The 19,931-nt window shown below is 39.5% G+C and overlaps 1 protein-coding gene across 2 annotated transcripts; it reads left to right on the top strand.

Annotated features, from left to right (window-relative positions):
- The first annotated feature begins 597 nt into the window (after positions 1–597).
- On the top strand, positions 598–19,922 carry LOC124167209 (mitochondrial inner membrane protease subunit 2). Of its 2 annotated transcripts, XM_046545058.1 has the most exons (4): positions 598–1,301; positions 7,608–8,118; positions 15,610–18,941; positions 19,036–19,689. In XM_046545058.1, the coding sequence occupies exons 1-3, from the start codon at positions 855–857 to the stop codon at positions 16,140–16,142; spliced, it is 1,491 nt and encodes a 496-aa protein (XP_046401014.1). In that variant the 5' UTR covers positions 598–854; the 3' UTR covers positions 16,143–18,941; positions 19,036–19,689. The 2 variants fall into 2 exon arrangements, with proteins under 2 accessions (XP_046401014.1, XP_046401015.1); XM_046545059.1 differs by lacking the exons at positions 598–1,301; positions 7,608–8,118 and having other exon boundaries at positions 18,772–18,941; positions 19,036–19,922.
- Positions 19,923–19,931: the final 9 nt, after the last annotated feature.

The raw sequence follows: 19,931 nt of genomic DNA, 5'->3' as shown, positions 1-19,931 counted from the left end.
TCACAGTGTTTGTAAAATAACTCCCACGAAACGGCTGGCCGCTTCCTATGAAACTTTGTGGTTACATTCAGTAGGTCTGAGAATAGGGTGTACACAATTTTTCATTATTCCGCAAGGCCCTGGAATGGGCCCTGAACATTTCCATGAGAAATACATGTAAAGTTCGTTATTAATACCTGCAGACCATTTTTTCTTTTGCATATTTAAATTGGCGATAATGATTACAAATAGCTGAAACGTACACCAATGGAAAGAAAAATAAATGAAAAATCTCATTATTGATTTGAATTACAATTTACGGTCATTTTTGGGAAAAAAAATTTAATAAATATGCTTAAATTTTAGCGTTTTTGGTAGAAGATATGATTCCTCAAATATTCTATTCAAATATTCATTTATAGTAAAGAGTCGCATGTGTTATTGGCCATTTGCTCCAAATTACGAACCACGAATATTCACCATGCACTCGCATTAACGTGGGATTAGATAAGCGTAATATTCTTATCTATGCCCCACCTCCTTATGGAGCCTTTTCACTGCCATCTACCCCTCCGCGACACCTGATGCACCAATAATCAGTCTTCTTCGCTTCGTGTCGCAAGTACAACGTGCTTTAAATTGCCGCTAACTACGCTCATCCATTCTGCGTCTACTTTTGTGGCTTTCACTCAGACCGTTGCACGTATCCTGTAAAGAAATAAAAAGTGAAGATTTACTGTTGCCCTGAGCTGTGGCAACTGTGATATCCGTCCATAATCTCTTCAGTACAATTTCGTATTTGGCTCATCACGCCTTCGTGGAACCTCTTCCAAATTGGGAAGTCACTGTAGAGAAAATTTGGTTATTGCGAGAAAATGGTCTCCATTCCATACACACTACGTTTCCACGCTTTCCTCAGCACATTGCTTCTGATCTCTTCCTCAGTTGCAATGGTTTCTCCTTCCGTGATCATAGATTTTGAGTCTAATGGTTTACAAAAATGTTCCAATGGTTTAGGAGAATGGGTTCGAGTGGATAATGATTACCTAGTCAGCAAAGGAGTGAAGCCATTTGAAAATTCGACGGGCTATATAGTGCCGCAGCAAGGAGCGGCAAGTTTTGTGTGTGGAGTAACGGATAAGGTTACATTGGCTGGAATGGTCAATGTAAAGGTAAGGTCGTGGGCAAGCTATAAAGGTGCGGGAGCTGTCTACGTAGTCGTAAAGGTTACCCCAACGCCAGTTTATTTTACTAATTTGGCAAATGGAGAATGGAGTACTGTGAACAAATCAACTGAGTCCGTACCTGAGGGACAATACCAGGTGAGTCACTTTTGGGAAAATGAGCTGTTGTAAGTGGGGGACAAAATTAAAGAACGATCCTGAAATAGGAGCACGCTCTATCAGTCCCGAAATCGCAATCAATTCCAACGAGCGTGCTGCGCCCGCTCCCAGCGGGCTTCCCCCGCTCTTTTCAATGCAGGTCCACATAGGTATAGGCGCGTTTCTAATTTTAAAATGTAGAAAAAACGGCAGGGTTTTATGTACAAATTTAGTTAGAATGTTCTTGTACAAATTGAGGTCAGAGGACCTCTTTAAACACAACATTGGAAGTAATTACACTATCCTCTGTTAAACGCACATGATGACTCATACTTACGTATCAACAGGAGACTTGAATGTGGAATCAGCCGCATTTTGATAAAAGTTATTTAAAGAATGCGAGATATTGTTGCAAATGAACGAACATATCAGTTTGTGTACCGTTAATGTCAGGAATATTTACCGGTTTTTGCTTTTTTTATTATTTTAAAACCAGTTTTAGGAAACAATAGCAATATAAAGGAAGTAAGATATGCCGTCGCATGTTCTCTGATAACTTCTGTGCATTTTGGTACCTTATTTGTAGAGTTTGGTTGCGTATAAGTTGAGAAAAAGGCATCTATACAGTAGAAATAATATAGAAGATAATTCTCTGGATGGAAGGGAAAGATCAGTTACGGCGAAAACATCTTCCTCATTCAGCCATTCTATCCAATGTCTTCAATAAGAGAAATTGTAACTTGCCCCCGATTTTCCATATGTTGGTGATATCATCTGACAATGAGCTCTAGTTCGTATACTCGTTCAAGGACGATCTTTCATTGATGGGAGAAATAGCTCACAAGGCGGTAAACAACTATGAACCACGCGAGGTCCATGCGTTAATGGTACATAAGGGAGGAAACGATCTGCATGAGCTCGTGACGTCATCAATATGTCTTCGAAAGGGTTAAGGCCATCTCATTTTTGACCGCGAATAGCTCGTGAAGTATGCGACGGATCGGAAAACGGATAAAACGTGTCCAATTTTTTTAAAACACTATCGCAACCGATATTAAAAGAAAATTGGCTTCTGGCGACCGTATTTCATTTCCGTATAATTTCCTTTCCTGTATCGTAAGTTTCCCACGGAGTCATTTGAATTAACGTTCACTCTGAACACTTACCTCATATGGGTAACGCCAGGTCTCCTAGACCGCCAATTCGATCTCATTCATGATGCAGTCGAATCTCTTCAGCAGATTTCTATTTCAAACTACCTCTCTGGTATGTGAGATTACATTTCACCTCGCGGAAGCATTTTCATTAAAGGAGCCACTTCCGGTAACACAGGCCTTGCGTCACCACTCGTGTCTTTCTTTATACCATGTGCGATGACGTGCTAAAATTTACAAATGAAATATTTATGGCATTGAAAGTTAAAAATGTTTCTTTCTCTCTATAACGTCAATCTGTTAGTTATTCGACGATTCCTTAAAACTCAATATCACAATCGTTACTTTTCACCGCGAGTCAATAAGGTTTTGAAGTTAAGTCAATTAAAATAACAGTTACTTTACCGTCCTTATGAAAATACGCTGATATATATTTGAAACTTTTAACTGAACATCTGTTTGAGAATAGTGTACTTAAGACCAAGTCAGGGAATTGTTATTGAAGTGGAAAATATCTTATACTCCATATTGTTCCAGGTGACTGAAGTCGTCACTTTACAATGCAGTCGTTTTTGTCACTACTGTAGGTTTAAGAAGGTAGGACGTGATATTTTTAAAAAATCTTACCCTTATGTTTTCAAAAAGAAGTTTTAACGTCATCGGTAACATCCATTGAGGTTTCCATCTTTTCGGTTACACTTTTCCAAGCCATTTGAGGCGACCGTAGCGCTATTGCCATGTAATTAGCTTTAATTGATTTTATATAGGTACTACATCCATTAGTTAAAACTATAAAAATATCCCTGAGACGATATCTACAACTTGTTTATCGTGACACTTAAGGTTTAATGAAAAATGCATTAATTTTGCGATTATACAACATTAACATAATCTAGGGTCACTGAGTTACTCGCACAGTCACGAAAGACTTTAGACGGTTTGAAACGATTTTTGGAGTGTTTTCCTCGAGCTTCTTTCTAGCAGGGCAAATATAACGGGAATATTTCACTTAAATCGGCAATTCCTTGAACTTCGATCGTCCTTTTCACTTGTGCTCCCCATTAAACGGGGGTAGGGCTACCACAATACTGAGCCGGTCCCACCCATACAGAGACTCTCAAGTATCAGGATGGTTTGCTGCCATAGTTTGGTTTGCTTGATGTAATGTTCATGGAAATATATCGGGTTAACCTGTTGATAATTTTTGTGTGTTTGTGGGAGTGTTCAGGAAGCGTCCGGGAAGTGTTTCTACCACGAAGTGGCGAGGAAGCGTTCGGCAAGCGAAGGGTCGACAGTAGGGCGGATCGGAAAAATCGATTTTTTTCAACTCCATCTGGCCCAATGAAAAAAAGTTGTGGGACCGATCAAAAATAAGGCCTGAAAATTTTGAGACCTCTAGGTGAACCCCTGACCCTCGCTAAAATGAGATTTAGGGGGGGAGGGTCAAAATTCGAAAAATGTAATATTTTATGGTCATTCCCTATAAATTTTGCCGAGTTACTGGCCTTTAGACCCAAAATTTCGTGCATTTTGACGTATCTGCTACTGTTTAGCCACAAAATGCGTAATTTGAGTCCGCGTCCGCGAAACAAATATTCCAACGCCCACGCAGCGTCGCGGATACAAGAGCGACAGGCCGATCCCGTCCCCTCCCCGCTCGCTTCTCCCCCTCCCACGCCTCGAATACAGCAAAATTCTTCCCGCGTGTGCTGCTAGGAGGGCGTTTATCTTTGATAATGTAAATCGGAAGATGGTAGAAGGTAAAAAAGTATGCGTAGTGAGACGACTTGTCCCTTATTTGAAGCTCGTCGGCGTTAAATCGATGTACCAACTTTTAAAGAAGTGATGAAATATTTTTAGATCCGAGAACGCAGGAAAGGAGCCTACGGTCTGTGAAGAGGCCTCTCGAGTGGTTATAAATGCGTGCGAACTATGATGACGCGCTTCTCTTCCATTATGGTTGACTAAATGGATTTAGCGGTACCACAGGTAGTACTAAAACTTACGGAAAATGCGAATCGGTCAAAAGTAGGGCTTTATTGAAGTGCAAGATTCAAACACTTTTAAAGGAACATTTGAAATTATGCGATATTTTTGCGTGTAAGTGCAAGGAGCAGAAAGTTTCCCCTAACGAAGAAGTATTTCAATAGACCAGCGGACGAAACGAAAGATGATGGCTGCTGGATTGAATCCTTAAGAAACTCGACAACTGAGGAAAAAAAGGGAATCGTCGGAGAGCGCTGAGTCGACATCGTCAATTCTTGTATGGGACAATAGCATCAAAAATTTTCTTCATGAATTCATCCGAAGAAAATTAAACAGACGAGAAATCAGCCGATTTTTATCTCTACGTTCCTCATGAAATAAACATTAAGGACTACACTCAAACTGGAACTTCTGCGGTGAAAATGCGTCTGCCGTCTGTGATAGGTATATGTAAGAACCAAGCAACAGCAATGATCGTCCCCGCAACTTTAGCTGACGCAAAAATCATAACTTCGTAAGATACATCCAAGGTAGTGTACCAGAATTATTTACGTAGACAGAAAAAGATGCTAATTACTGTGAATACGAAAAGAGAGGTATAAAAGGGTGTCATCAAATGGCTCTATTTTGATGGAATGAAAGACTGTACTTCTATCTTATGAAAAAGGCAAGAGGACTTATCAAATCCAAGTTTAGAGGGGAATGTGTGGTGTTAGTTAAAGAAACAGGGTCCCTTTTTTGGGGGTTTGCCTCCCCCGTCGGAGGATTAGCAAAAGTTATAAAATCTGCGATTCTCGATTCCTTTCCGAGTGAAAAGTAGATATACAAAATTAAAAAAGATTTGAATATGATGGTACCGAGTGAATACCGCCCAACAATAATTCCAACATCCGTTGCAGTGTGGGTAAATTCTTCTTGGGATTCCCATGGGGTTAATTTTTCCGTAATGGCCATCGTTTCAATCTCCGACTCGGGGGTCGGGGCTTATCCTCAGGGATAAATTTTGTTGAATTCCGAGAAGAGTTTACACACATCATTCGCCGGGAAAGCATCAAATCATAGGTCATCCCTTACAGTGATCTATTTGATAATTGCACTAAGTTGACTTAGATTTGCGACATAAACATTGGGAGGGCAATCTAGTAACCAAATTTACGTTGTGGCAAGGATGCGTTTGGCGACCAATCCGAGATGTTTTTAATTGATGGATTTTAATATCGACGTAAAGGACTAACCGCTGATGATGTATTGGAGAGAGACCACTGTACCTCCGATTATATCTGACCTTAGCGCTGTGAAAATTCAAAAATCTATTGACGAAAGTTCATATTTGAAGTTAAATATTCCTTTTATTATGCATACGGATGAGAGATTGCTGAAGGAATTCACCAAAACTTTATTGACAGCAGCGAAAGACGAGAAATGACACTGATGTAAGAAATACAGATTGGAAATCAGAAAATTGGGTAACTCTTTCGTGACTGTTCCTCCACAGACGATGCTGAAATATTAAATATTAGTTAGACTAACGAAGAAAGACGCACTTGGTGTAAATTTTGGTGCATTTGGGGCGTGGGAGAGGCGAGCGGGGAGGGGACGCGAGCGGCCTTAACCCAAAATCCATTTAGTCACACCTATCGGACAATACCGGAATTGAAGCCAATATCCAAAGTTTGCACGCCTTTATAGCTACTCAAAAGGCCTCTTCATAGACCGTAGGCTCCTTTCCTGCGTTCACGGATCTAAAAACATTTTATCACTTCTTTAAAAGTTGGTAACATCGATTTAACGCCGACGAGCTCCAAATAAGAGACAAGTCGTCTCACTACGCATACTTTTTTACCTTCTACCATCTTCCGATTTACATTATCAAAGATAAACGCCCTCCTAGCAGCACACGCGGGAAGAATTTTGCTGTATTCGAGGCGTGGGAGGGGGAGAAGCGAGCGGGGAGGGGACGGGATCGGCCTGTCGCTCTTGTATCCGCGACGCTGCGTGGGCGTTGGAATATTTGTTTCGCGGACGCGGACTCAAATTACGCATTTTGTGGCTAAACAGTAGCAGATACGTCAAAATGCACGAAATTTTGGGTCTAAAGGCCAGTAACTCGACAAAATTTATAGGGAATGACCATAAAATATTACATTTTTCGAATTTTGACCCTCCCCCCCTAAATCTCATTTTAGCGAGGGTCAGGGGTTCACCTAGAGGTCTCAAAATTTTCAGGCCTTATTTTTGATCGGTCCCACAACTTTTTTTCATTGGGCCTGATGGAGTTGAAAAAAAATCGATTTTTCCGATCCGCCCTAGTCGACAGACGGGTAGTGTTGAGGAAGAGTTCGGGAAGCTGCCGGGAAGCGTCCACATACCGTTAAACGCTTCCTGAACACTCCCGCAACACTTCCCGGACACTTCCCCGAACGCTTCCGTTTCGACTGGGCCACCCACACAGAGACTCTCAAGTATCAGGATGGTTTGCTGCCATAGTTTGGTTTGTTTGATGTAATGTTCATGGAAATATATCGGGTTAACCTGTTGATAATTTTTTTATAATACGACGCAATCACAAAATTTCGACGAAAAACAGGGTCCGCCATTTTTTAATGTATCGGCGTTAATTTCACAATACAGCAATCACAATCGACTGGCTTTGTTGTATATGTGGTGTAAATATCTCGAGGTAACTCGGTGGTCCTTTTCTATAATCCTACAAAAACAGAAAATTTTGACGAAAGACAGGGTTCGCCATTTTGTATTGTCTCAGCCACAAATACTAAAGCTAAAGTCGTAACGTTAATGAGAAACAACAATAATAAACCGCTTAATTTTTTTAAACTGCAAAAAGTGTGGCATTAGTTTTAACATGATGATTTTCGAAAAAAATTCAGTCCGGGAAATTTTTCGAAATTTGTTAAACTTTGAGGCCATATAATTTGTTTGTATGTGTATGTAATCTATGAAAAACGGTTTGAGTCATGGGTTTGAGTCGGATGGGGCATAAGGCCGTGGTTTTCTTGGTTCTAGTCGGCCTGATACATTTGAAACTAGTTTCCCGAACGTCGGCTAACAACTTTTGTAATAAAATGGCTTATTCATAAGATTTGCTATTCGGAAAATTGTAAATAAGGGGATAAATTATTTATAATGAATTTTAAATATTTTTCAGGTAGAAATACAAGGGCTCGCGGGAAATGAAATTTTGATTTTGGATGAAATAGAATTAAGCAGTGACGTCAATACTAATACTTCACCGGTGGATACTTCAACAGAAACATCGTCTCCGTCGTTGGAAACAAGTACGTCATCGGTAGCAAGTGCGACATCGGAGTCAAGTACGGCATCAGAGTTAACTGCGGAGACAAGTACGTCATCGGAGACAAGCACGTCATCGGAGACAAGTACGTCATCGGAGACAGGTACGTCATCAGAGACAAGTACGTCATCGGAAACAAGTACGTCATCGGAGACAAGTACACCATCGGAGACAATTACGGCATCAGAAACAAGTACGGTATCAGAGAAAAGTACGTCATTGGAAGCAAGTGCGACTATGGAGGCAAGTACGACATCGGAGAGCATAGCTTCACAAGATACGAATACAGCGAAGACAACCAAAGTGACTGTGCCAACAGGAGTGTCGAACTCAGCAGAATCTTCATCAACGGCTAAACCACCTTGTAAGTCATAATCCCTGATTAACCGTCATAATATTGGTTTATGAAATCTCCACTCAGTTATTCTCAAAGTTAAAATTCCATATTAACGTTTGTTCTCAATTAAATCATCGTGCTCTCCCTAAAAGCTCTTTGCGTAACAGACTCCCACCGATAAAATCTTAGCCGCTTTCAGTAGAGGTAGAGAGATAAAATGTTTGAAAAACGCAAAATGGAAACTGGTCGAAGGAAAATATCGGAAAACAGCAATTTTTTCGTTTTTGCTCCCACGCCCCCAATATATAATAAAAAACGCCGGATATTTCCAATTCTGTCGTGAGCGCCGGAATCTGACGGGCTATGTATATTTCATTTTTTCAATATTATTAATTATTCCTGTTATCAAAGGATGTGCAATTGGCTCCCTCACCAATTTCTCAAATTGCCGATTTTGATTATTATCATTACTATAGTATTTTACCGATTAAGGTAGGTTTCCATGGAGTACTAATGAAGTGATCTAGGAGCCTCCCTTTCTTTCCAGCACTGCCTTCTTCAATTCACTGTAAGGCCTACTCCCTTTCAATCTATCTAAAAATCCTATTCCCTTTCTTCCCCTCCCTCGTTTCCCTAGTATTCTACCCTACCCTAACACCATTGTCAACATCCCCTGCCCTCTAAGTACTACTCCCAACCATACCTTCTGTCTCCTCTGTATCTCATATAAAAGCTGCCTCTCCTCGCCAACCATATCCAGCACTTCGTCGTTCCTTTTTCTCTCCGTCCATTTCACCTTCTCCATTCTTCTCCATACCCACATCTCGAATGCCTCCAATCTTCTCTCGTCTTTTTTCCTCAGTGTCCACGTTTCCGCATCGTAGAGAGCTACACTCCAGATCAAACTCTTCACTAACCTTTTCTTTAAACTTTTACAAAGCGATCCTCTCAGACAGGGGTGCAGCTAGGAATTAAGGCCAGGGGGGGGTTTAGGCGCAACTAATATTTACAGGTGTGGGGGTATTGCATACCCACCAGGGTAAGCAGGAGTTGTGGGGGCCGTCCTCCAGAGACATTTGAAGAATAATGGTTCAAAATGGCGAGTTTTACGGCTTTCTGAGGGATATTTGATAAATCCTAACACTATTTTATAAGTAATACTGATCCAAATAAGTAAAATGGATTAATCTTAAAAATTTCTCTCAGCTCTGGGGGGGGTTTTATCCCCCAAACCCCCCCTCGCTGCGCCACTGCTCTCAGAAGCTCCTTCCTGTTCATGAACGCCTCCTTCGCTAGTGCAATTCGCTTCCTGATTGGCCGATATTGATAAAGGTTGAAAAAATTATGTCTTTTTCCATTTTTGATCGTCTTAAATTTTGCTAGAAATCCATTTTACTAGATCTGTGCCTCTTTTATTCTAACAGCACCAATACCTTCATTTTTTCACGTAAAATTTTTACTGTATCATCCACAAATAAATTTCATTATTCAATTTATTCTACATTGCTCAAGTACTTAGTTCAGAGGAATGAAAAAATGGTAGCTTCCTTGGTTTCACTCTTTTGAAGTGCATATTAGAAGTTATATACAGGCTTTCCATTTTAAAGAATTTATAATATATGAAAAAAGAGCATATAGTATAAAAAATACGAAAAGAATGCAGCAGTACATACGATTACTTCTAGTCGGAATGTTGATAAGATTTTCAAAATGACTTAAGTGAATCAGCAAAAAGGGTATTTTCGTCATCGGCATAATTTAACAATCTTAAGATTGGTTTGACGCAGCCCTCCGTTCCGCTCAGTAACGGATATAGAAAAAACTCAAGGGGGAGGAGGCGCAAAAGATATTTTGAGGTACCCATACTTTTATCTTAATGAAAAATAATCAAGTAACATGCAAAGTGTAGGATAGTTTTATTTAACCTGATAATACACATATGCAGACTTAATACGGGTAATAGGACAATACCATTGACTTGGTCACAGGGGCGCCGACTTATAAAAAATATTGGGGGGGCCCATATCGGAGGTCTTGCCTCGGGAAGAGGTTAAATTCCAAGTGTGTCGCAGCACCGAAACACTATCATGATTCACACCACTTGATTCAGTTAACCTGCTTAACCTTATAATTATTTGTTTTAACACATGGTTAAATTTATTTTAAAAGGTAACTATCGTCAAACATGTGAAATAAAAATTACCACTATATTTTTCGTGATTCCACAAAGCATAATATAACTAAATTATTTTCTTGAATCATTGAGGGGGCTCTGCCCCCCCAAACGAATCTTTGAGGGGGCTCGGGCCCCCTGAGGCCCCATGGAGTCGGCGCCACTGCTTGGTCACCCTTTAAAACCCATGGATCGACACCTTCATTGGTATGCTATTCTTTTCTGCCACCGTTATGACCTTGATTGTGACCTTGTTGGATCAACGGTTGAATTTCCGTAACTAAAAGTGTTGTTTTCGGGTTTCTCGTGCCTGAACACCTAAGAATTTACATCTTGGTCACTGAAATTCAGACTTTTTTCTATCTCGATTTTTTAAACATTAAAACCCCAAGAGGCAAATTCAAATTTTTGGTTTGGACCCACGTTGTGAGGTCAAAATATCAAACTTGTAAAATTTTGCTTACACTCAACAAAACTTTTCCCCATTGGTATGCCAATTTTCATGAGTATTGCTCGATACAAAGTTAATAAAATTTGAATTCAGAGATGACACACGACCTGTGGGACATTCTGTACAAGACAATGCTATCTTATGATATAAAAAGTTACAATTGTGGTTCAGCAATGTTCGGCAATGCGATCAGCCCCGCAAAGGGGTGGAGGTTTTGATTAAGGTTCAAAAACTATGTGCTTTATGTTATAAAATTCATTGATTTAAATTCATCTTCGTTGAAAACCCCTAAGAAACTTCGCTGTTATTTCTTGCATTAATAGCGTTGTAAATGAACAGTGTAAGGGAATAAAAAGGATATCAAAACGATTGAAATCCAAACTTATGTGGGAGTAACACAACGCACTCTTGCTAATTCCAATATCTCTAATAATTCACATAGTGAGGAACCCAATGAAAAGCAAGGAAAATCACCGACAGCATATCCCGCTGAATTTAATCTTATTTTGATTAATTTTATATAAAATAAATTCTCTAATGGGAAAGTGTATTTATATCTAAAAAAAAAAGCCTTGTACTGACGATGCAAAAACCGGATGGTTCCATATTATTCGGTGATTAAAAGTGTTGACTCGGATATCTTTTACTCAACTTGAATTTTTTGCTCTGAAATGCCGAACAACTTAAACAACTCGTAGCGAAAAATTAATCACTAGAACTCAGGGCGGTACTTTGCATGTAATGACTTCATTCGTTCAAGTTCTTTATTAGTTATTTAATGCATTGATTCCCCGAGATATACAAGTTCGATACCATTGACAGTGGGAGTTGACTAGTGATTTTATAGACCTCATATCTCTCATTGAATGCAATGAACTCACAACAGTTATCAATATTTTATTTTTTTTAATAATCCTCAGAAAAGTATTGCATCAATTTTCATTATTCAGGAATAAAATGAACATGAATAATTAAATAAAATTCCTTTCCGGGTAAAAATAAAATACAATAAAGGAAGAATGCAAAAATATCATTTTATGAAAAGAACTTGTTTTTTTAACCTTTTGCGGCCATTGGGGGTGACGCGTTACCCCACGCTCAGAAAATGTGACATTAGAGGTCTAATATTTTTTGAATTGTTACAACTATCTGCATCTGTCAGCAGTGGACAAGTGTGACTTGCGATCCCATTGCATAGGAATCCTAAAAAAAAACGCGTTGGGTCGATTCGAGCATTCCTACAAAAACTGTATCCGCTTATAGTCTGTATAACATAGGGTGGCACGCGGGCCCGCCAGCTACCTGAGCTGCGAACGACGGAGGGAGGAAAGGACCGACTCAGGTAGCTGGCGGGCCCGTCCGCCACCCTACGGTGTACAGACTATAATGTCGCATCGGGGACATTTTTTTAAACCGATTAAAATGCGCTCGAAGAGGCAAAATGAATCGAGCTTCAACGGGACGGACTGTGGCCTTCTCGTTGTAATACCCCTTAAAGTTTTGAAGTACATATATCGTAATTAATTTATTTTGATAATTCAGAGATGGGAGATCATCATGATATGCTTATCATTTCCCATTTTATACGATGTCTATGCAAATTATTGCCAAATTCGAACCTTTCCTCTTGCATTTCGCTAATTTTTCGGGTCAATTCCGGCACATGGCGGGCTGTAGCTCCTCGAGTATTTAAAAATACCCATATTTTTTTAATTATTTAATAGCCAATGAAAGTGATATGAAAGACAACGTGTTTTTCGTGTCCGTACATGCAGGGGCGAATTCAGCATCAAATTTGGGGGGTGGAGTCATGACCTGGGTCCTGGGAGTACGGAATACCCCCTGGAAGAGAGGGACGTTTTTACAGTAGGGAGTGGTACGATCTACAATAAATACAACTCAAGCGTACCTATCTCACTTTTGGGATTTGTAGCCATACATTTGCATATAATTCCCATTACTTCTTTACAAGGACAGAAAAACTGTTTAACTAGTGACATTTAAAAAGTTTTGATAAAATTTGGTGGGGGGTCATGACCTCCATGATCCTCTCCAATAAATCCGCTCCTACGTACAATCCATGATAACCAGTGATGTCATGGTAAAATTTGCAGTGCCGAAACGCACTTTCCTTAACTTTTCTTAGAAGTGAAATATGGCTCAGTGGTTACGAATGTGTGTATTAGAAATTTTGAGGCAGCAAAATTGATAAAAGTGTTATTTGACTATTATGTCTTTTGTTAACCAGTGCCGGAACGCAGTGGCGTAGCGAGGGGGGGGGTGGGATAAACCCCCCCCAGAGCTCAGAGAAATTTTTAAGTTTAATCCATTTTACTTAATTGGATCAGTATTACTTATAGCATAGCCTTAGGATTAATCAAATATCCCTCAGAAAGCCGCAAAACTCGCCATTTTGAACCATTATTCTTAAAATTTTTCTCGAGGAGGGCCCCCGCAACTCCTGCTTACCCTGGCGGGTATGCAATACCCCCATACCCCGAAGTATTAGTGGCGCCTAAAACCCCCCTAGGCTTAATTCTTTACTGCACCCCTGCTGGAACGGTGTTCCAGCACGTTCCGGCACCATGACACCTCTGATGATGGCACTGTAAAAATTTATCAAATCAGCAATTCGCTGCAGGACATTATGCTTAAGATTTGAAAGAAAATTAATTTCCCAAGACCGTACTCTTTGATGGGCGGATGGGAGAGGTAATAATGTTAACACGGGGAGTGATGGACAAAATAAGACACTTACGGAAATACAAACTTGAAACTAACACACGCACAAGCACTCACTTACTCAGGTTTGTGAAAAACACGCTACCGACAGTGACCCACCCACAACAATAGAAAAGGACAAATAAAATAAATAAAACACGCTCTCATTCACGCACCTCGCGGGTTTGCTCCAAGGAACAAAAGGCCGCGTAGGACACACGCACTCACTCACTCAGGTTTGTGAAGCTCACGCTTACGACAGTGACCCACTCACACAATAGAAAAGGACAAATAATAAACAAATAAAACACGCTCTCATTCACGCACCTCGCGGGTTTGCTCCGAGGAACAACTGGCCGCGTAGGACACACGCACTCACTCACTCAGGTTTGTGAAGCTCTCGCTTACGACAGTGACCGCCACACACACGGGAAATGGGAAGGTAAAGGGTAAAAGTGCCCAAGAAGTATCTCCTAAGGAGGCGGCCAGTTGTTCCTCGGAGCAAACCCGCGAGGTGCGTGAGTGAGAGCGTGTTTTATTTATTTTTTCATTTGTCTTTTTCTTTTGTGTGAGTGGGTCACTGTCGTAAGCGAGAGCTTCACAAACCTGAGTGAGTGAGTGCGTGTGTCCTACGCGGCCAGTTGTTCCTCGGAGCAAACCCGCGAGGTGCGTGAATGAGAGCGTGTTTTATTTGTTTATTATTTGTCCTTTTCTATTGTGTGAGTGGGTCACTGTCGTAAGCGTGAGCTTCACAAACCTGAGTGAGTGAGTGCGTGTGTCCTACGCGGCCTTTTGTTCCTTGGAGCAAACCCGCGAGGTGCGTGAATGAGAGCGTGTTTTATTTATTTTATTATTTGTCCTTTTCTATTGTTGTGGGTGGGTCACTGTCGGTAGCGTGTTTTTCACAAACCTGAGTAAGTGAGTGCTTGTGCGTGTGTTAGTTTCAAGTTTGTATTTCCGTAAGTGTCTTATTTTGTCCATCACTCCCCGTGTTAACATTATTACCTCTCCCATCCGCCCATCAAAGAGTACGGTCTTGGGAAATTAATTTTCTTTCAACTGTTTAACGGCCGTAGTTTGTTCAATCCCTTATATTATATTATGCTTAAGACTTCAATGAGCGATGCAGACTCACCCATGGGTATGCATTATGCAACCCAGCGTACAAAAATGTTTTTGAGATATTTAAAAAATGCAAAGTAACTTGCAGGCTTAAAATTGGTAGGATTTGGGGTGACCATTCCATTAGTTTTTCAAAACCAGAAGTTTCTCCAAATTTTCCTCCAAAAACAGTAAAACACTAACTTCAACACCAATGATCGAAGGACGTTGGGCATCATGGTGGCCTATTGCATTGAGTTGGCCCAAACTCAATAGCCTGGTGGGTAGAGTGCACAAAGGGTAAAAATTGGAAAAGTTTGACCAATACTCATACCTCTTTTAGTTAGATTTTTAATGTTTATCATTTCTGAAATTCGCAGTCATTTGGCCACTAACCTTCATCGGGCTGATGAGTGAAAATTACATTGAATATTTCTCTTTCAATATGTCCTGAAGAGTGTGTGAAGGATATTATTGAATATTATTGTCCATTTATTCCAAATATATGTGATATCATTAAATTTAAAGAAAAAAATATGGATATAACCTTGCACGATTTTAGTGGCGGCAGCAACTGCGTGAGTGAATTTCATCGCTATGACAACCACATGACTGCCTTTCTATAGCTAATACTAAATTTATATCCCATATTCAGTGGATGGAGGCAATGTGCACATACTACAGGTTAAGATGAATTATGCTTTCCAGGAAAGTGTGATAGTAAGTGAATTTGTGTTAAGAGAAGTGTATCATGGATGTGTGTAGGTAATTTTACTCATTCATGTTTTTATTTTTTTTACTCCCATAAATTCATGTTAGACTTTAGAGTATCTTTTCCTAAGAATTAATTACTCAAGTATGTATTTCTAATTATTTTTTTACCATACCTATATTTGTACCACAGTCCACTTCATATTTATTTGAAAATGAAATTTTTATGACCTCATTAGACAATAGTCTATTACTGTTTTGGGACTGCAATATACTTACGTAAAGTCCTGTACATTTTATGTTTAGAGTTTTGATTGGAATCCTATGAAAATTATTAATGGAAAGAAATTTTTCCTTCCAGCCACTACTGCTACAACCAGCTCAGATTTTGAAGGAAGCTACTCAATGATTCCTCCTCCACCTACAACTCCAAGTACGCTTTCTGGTTTTGGCAGAACATCCCATGTCTGGGTCATAATATTGGCATCAAGCACCGGATCCATTCTTCTACTCTCCATGTTATTCTGTCTAATCCAGAGATGCTGCGTGAAGTCTTCATTGATGGGCAAAACAAAAGTGGAAAATGATGACTGTGACTTAGTCACAGAAACAACAGCAAGTTACCTCAGCCTTAGTTTACCCAAGGCAAGATTGAATACTTTAAATGATGGATCAAAATGGCTGGTTAGTTGGCTTAAAGGAGCTCCTCCACCTTATAATTATCATTGGAACAGTGCCGCTAGGGAATGGGTTTGTCACTGTCAAGGTGATCAGAATTGTGTCCATCAGGACTCACTGGAAAATGGTTTGAGGAGCCGAAATCTCCCTCATGTCCATAGTCTAGAATTGGATTCTACGGTTGGAGTTAGCTCCACCTGGGAGTACCATCCATGAAATGAGCCTCGTAGGCAAAAATAGTCTGTGATGTACAGTGGGAAAAAAGTGTGGACACATTCTGATAAAAATGGGCCTAGACTGGCTAAAGAATGAATTGGGACTGTTGTAAGATTCTCATCGGTGCAACAGCAAGGGATAATGCAGAGTATGCAACTTGTGATTACACTATGAACAAACACTTACCATGACTCTATTGTGTCCTCAGTGTGACTATATTCAATTGTTCTGCCAAAGTTACTACTTTGTTAGTACTTCCTTAATGAGCACAAACAGCTTGCTTGTCACAAGTGTAATTCCCAGTGGTTCCTGAAAGTTTAAATGCTATAGTGAGTAGTTGGACCCTGCCTGTGTGCGTTGGTATGGAGAAAAAAAGGAGGGTAGGAGAAATAATGCAGAGAATTCCCAGCAAGAGAGTGAAGTAGAGCATTTCAAAGACATTGAATATGGATTATCCATTGTGTCACCATTTGGATGACCTGCGAGAGTTATGGTAAGGGCAGGCAAGCTGTGAGTAATTTTCTTGGGCTTGTAGAAAGGGAAGAGGGACAACATATGATGTGGTAGCATTCCCCTTGTAATGAATTTGACCTGAGAATAACCTGCCGTCAGAAAGAAAACCAATTTTATAGCAGACTGATTGTTGTGGCCCAAATTTCGTTGGGTTACTTTCTCCCCCATGGTGCATAAAACCTTTAATAATCCTCTTTGTTCAGAAAGGCATACGCCCAAATTCAGGTCGACAGAAATTTTGCAGAAGATACAAAAAATAGTGACTGGTGTTTGTTTTGATAGCAGTTGATGTTCCTCTAGCTTTCATCAACTATGGATTTGAAGGAACACCTCAATTGTCATTGCATTACCTGGTTAGGAAAAATTATTAAATCTATTTACTCTATCTGTTCCTATTGCTTTTGTGTCCCTCAGTTGCATTTCTGACATGAATGTAGTCCTCATTAAGAAAGTATCTATAAATACTTATAAGAAAATCGTGGGAAACTTTGCCTTGAATATTTAGGAAAACATGCAAACTACTGATTCACTGAGTCCAACACCTTCAGGCTCCTCAGAAGACCCCTTGCATCAGCGACCCAGATATAAATCAGTTTGAAGACAGCAGCCTTGACGCTGTGGAAGCAGCCAAGCCTTGTATCCAAAATGAGCTTAATGCAGATGAACTGCTTGCACTCTATCTGCAAAAATAAGGAATGATTTATTCGCTGATGGAAACTTTTGTTTCATTTGGAGCATTCCGTATAAATTAATTTTTAATGCAATGGTCTGACTCTGGCCATTTTTTTGCCAAGCTGTAATAAGTCATTGTTGCAAACATATGGTAAAGACATAATCTTTTTAAATCTGTCCTTATGCATGGAATTCAAAACTTCACATTGAATTGTGAACATTATCCGCAGTCTCCCAAAACATTTGGAGACACAGGAGAGCCATATAACTACTATAGTATACCATTCTGATAAATGCATGCATTTCATTGAGTGAGAATATTAGGGACTCATTTGAACAAACCTCGCAATTTGCAGTAAATCGAGCAATTGCATCAATGACATATTTGGTGAGAAAAACTTGAAGAAAATCAAGTTGGTGATCAATCACTGTTTTTGAGAGGGGCAGCATTTTTGTGACTTATACAAGAATTTGTTCTTGTATAGTGGGTTAGGTCACCAGATTCCCATTTCCTCACAGCTGGTTGTTTTTTTGTGTATTTGGTTGTTGCCTGAAGCCTACCACTAATGGTCGGTATAATCTTTATTTTTAACGATTTCATTTCACCATCATCCAAAATAACCAGCTATGTTTGTGCCGGTAGCTGGCATAAGGGTTGTGTGATATGCATACTGGACTTATATACTCTACTGATGTGTATAAATATAAATAGTATAAATATTCACACAGTTAAGTCCGAGAATGGATAAATATGAGGATGTATTGAAAAAATACTATATAATTCTTTGAAACATGTTTGAATACAAATACTTTGTTTTGGGTAAACAGCAATGAAAACAGGATATACTACACTCATTTCGCGTATTTGTGTGGAGAGGGGTCGTGACTGACCCACAGTTAATGTCAACAACAATAACTTCACTTAAATAAAACTTTTGGAGATTAATTTCATGAGCTTATATATTCATATACAAGTAATTCTTAGAGATGAAAAATATGAATTCGCTATGATAATACTTATTGTTACTTACAATTTAACATATTAGGAACAGCACTCTTTTTCCATCCTGAAAACAAACGTTCACACCTAAGACTCTCCATGGACTGAATGCAATCTATGGGCAAAAATCCTTTAAAAAATCATTTTGGAACATTTTTAATGCACTAGGAGTGTTCCATTGTGATATTTTGTCAAAGAGCAATTTTTTATTCCATTGGGTCACAAAAGGACCCGTTCGGTATATGTACAACATAAATGGATTAAGCCATTATGTGTGTTCACTTGGTGGGAATTATTCTTATGCTAAACATTATCGTCATTATTTACTTTTGAATATTCCATTTTTCATGCAAGATATATTTTATTCAATTTCCTCCAACATTTCTAGAGGTGGTCCGCCACCCGTTTCATTTGGAAAGGCCGCCTCGTTTCCAAAGGAATACGAAAAAGCGCAATCAACAATACACGATCCACGGGCGTTTACGACTGTTAATTATCGGATAACATGTAGCACAGCAGACGACGATGAAAATTCATGTCTCTTTATCCTGCGAAATCTAATTTTCAGACATGATAACCTCAAGCTTGATTTTACTATTATCTATTCTTGAAAGGTAAATAAATTCGTGGCTGCATTCGGTACAATGCAGGCTGTAGCAATCGCTACGCTGTCCCTTGTAATTGAACTGACGATTGTTTTTGTTTCAGGAGCATAGTTTCGTGACGAGGAAGTGAAATTAAGTGCCATGGGACGCATTAGAATACCTATTTTCTTAAAATCCCTAATTGTTGGAGTTCCCATCGGAGTTACCTTTTTTGATACCGTCGGTTACGTAGCTCGAGTCGATGGAATATCAATGCAACCAGCTCTTAACCCGGATTCTATGGAGCAAGATTACGTGTTCTTAAATAGGTGGGCTGTAAGATTTTACCAATTGTCCCGCGGTGAAGTGATATCCTTGACGTCACCAAAGGATCCAGATCAAATGATCATTAAACGTCTTGTTGGTATGGAAGGGGATGTCATAAGAACATTAGGTTACAAAAAGAAGTACGTTAAAGTTCCCCAGGGACATTGTTGGGTGGAAGGCGACAATACGGGCCACACTTTGGACTCGAATTCGTTTGGACCCATCGCACTAGGGCTTGTTACAGCGAAAGCATCTTGTATTGTATGGCCTCCAAGTAGGTGGCAGAAACTGAGAAGTGAATTACCAGTTACGAGGAAACCGGTTAATGTGAAACCTACTACAGACATAAGAGCAGATGGTTGAATGTATTTTAGTACATTAGGTGGATATCAAGCTGTAATATTTTCAAACTCAAAAAATATATTTTGATAATGAGATTTCTATAGTACAAGTTTTGCGTTATAAATTGCCTAATATTGTGTTCTACTCTATCTCAAAGTTTCAGAAATTTTCCGCATTGTACATTTCACCGGAAGCTGAATAGCTTTAACTTTCATCAATGACCAGTTGTGATTATTTGTTGCCTCTGTCATATACTTGCCATATTTAGTGATGATCACTTTGTTAACTCTTCTCTAGCATTAAAGTATACAGTAATTACAAAAATAAATTATTTTTAGTAGAGCTTCTATT

The sequence above is a fragment of the Ischnura elegans genome, chromosome 10, assembly GCF_921293095.1.
Source record: "Ischnura elegans chromosome 10, ioIscEleg1.1, whole genome shotgun sequence".
NCBI classification, from domain to species: domain Eukaryota; kingdom Metazoa; phylum Arthropoda; class Insecta; order Odonata; family Coenagrionidae; genus Ischnura; species Ischnura elegans.
Note: the sequence above shows the minus strand (reverse complement) of the source record. Positions and strands in the feature narration are given on the sequence as shown.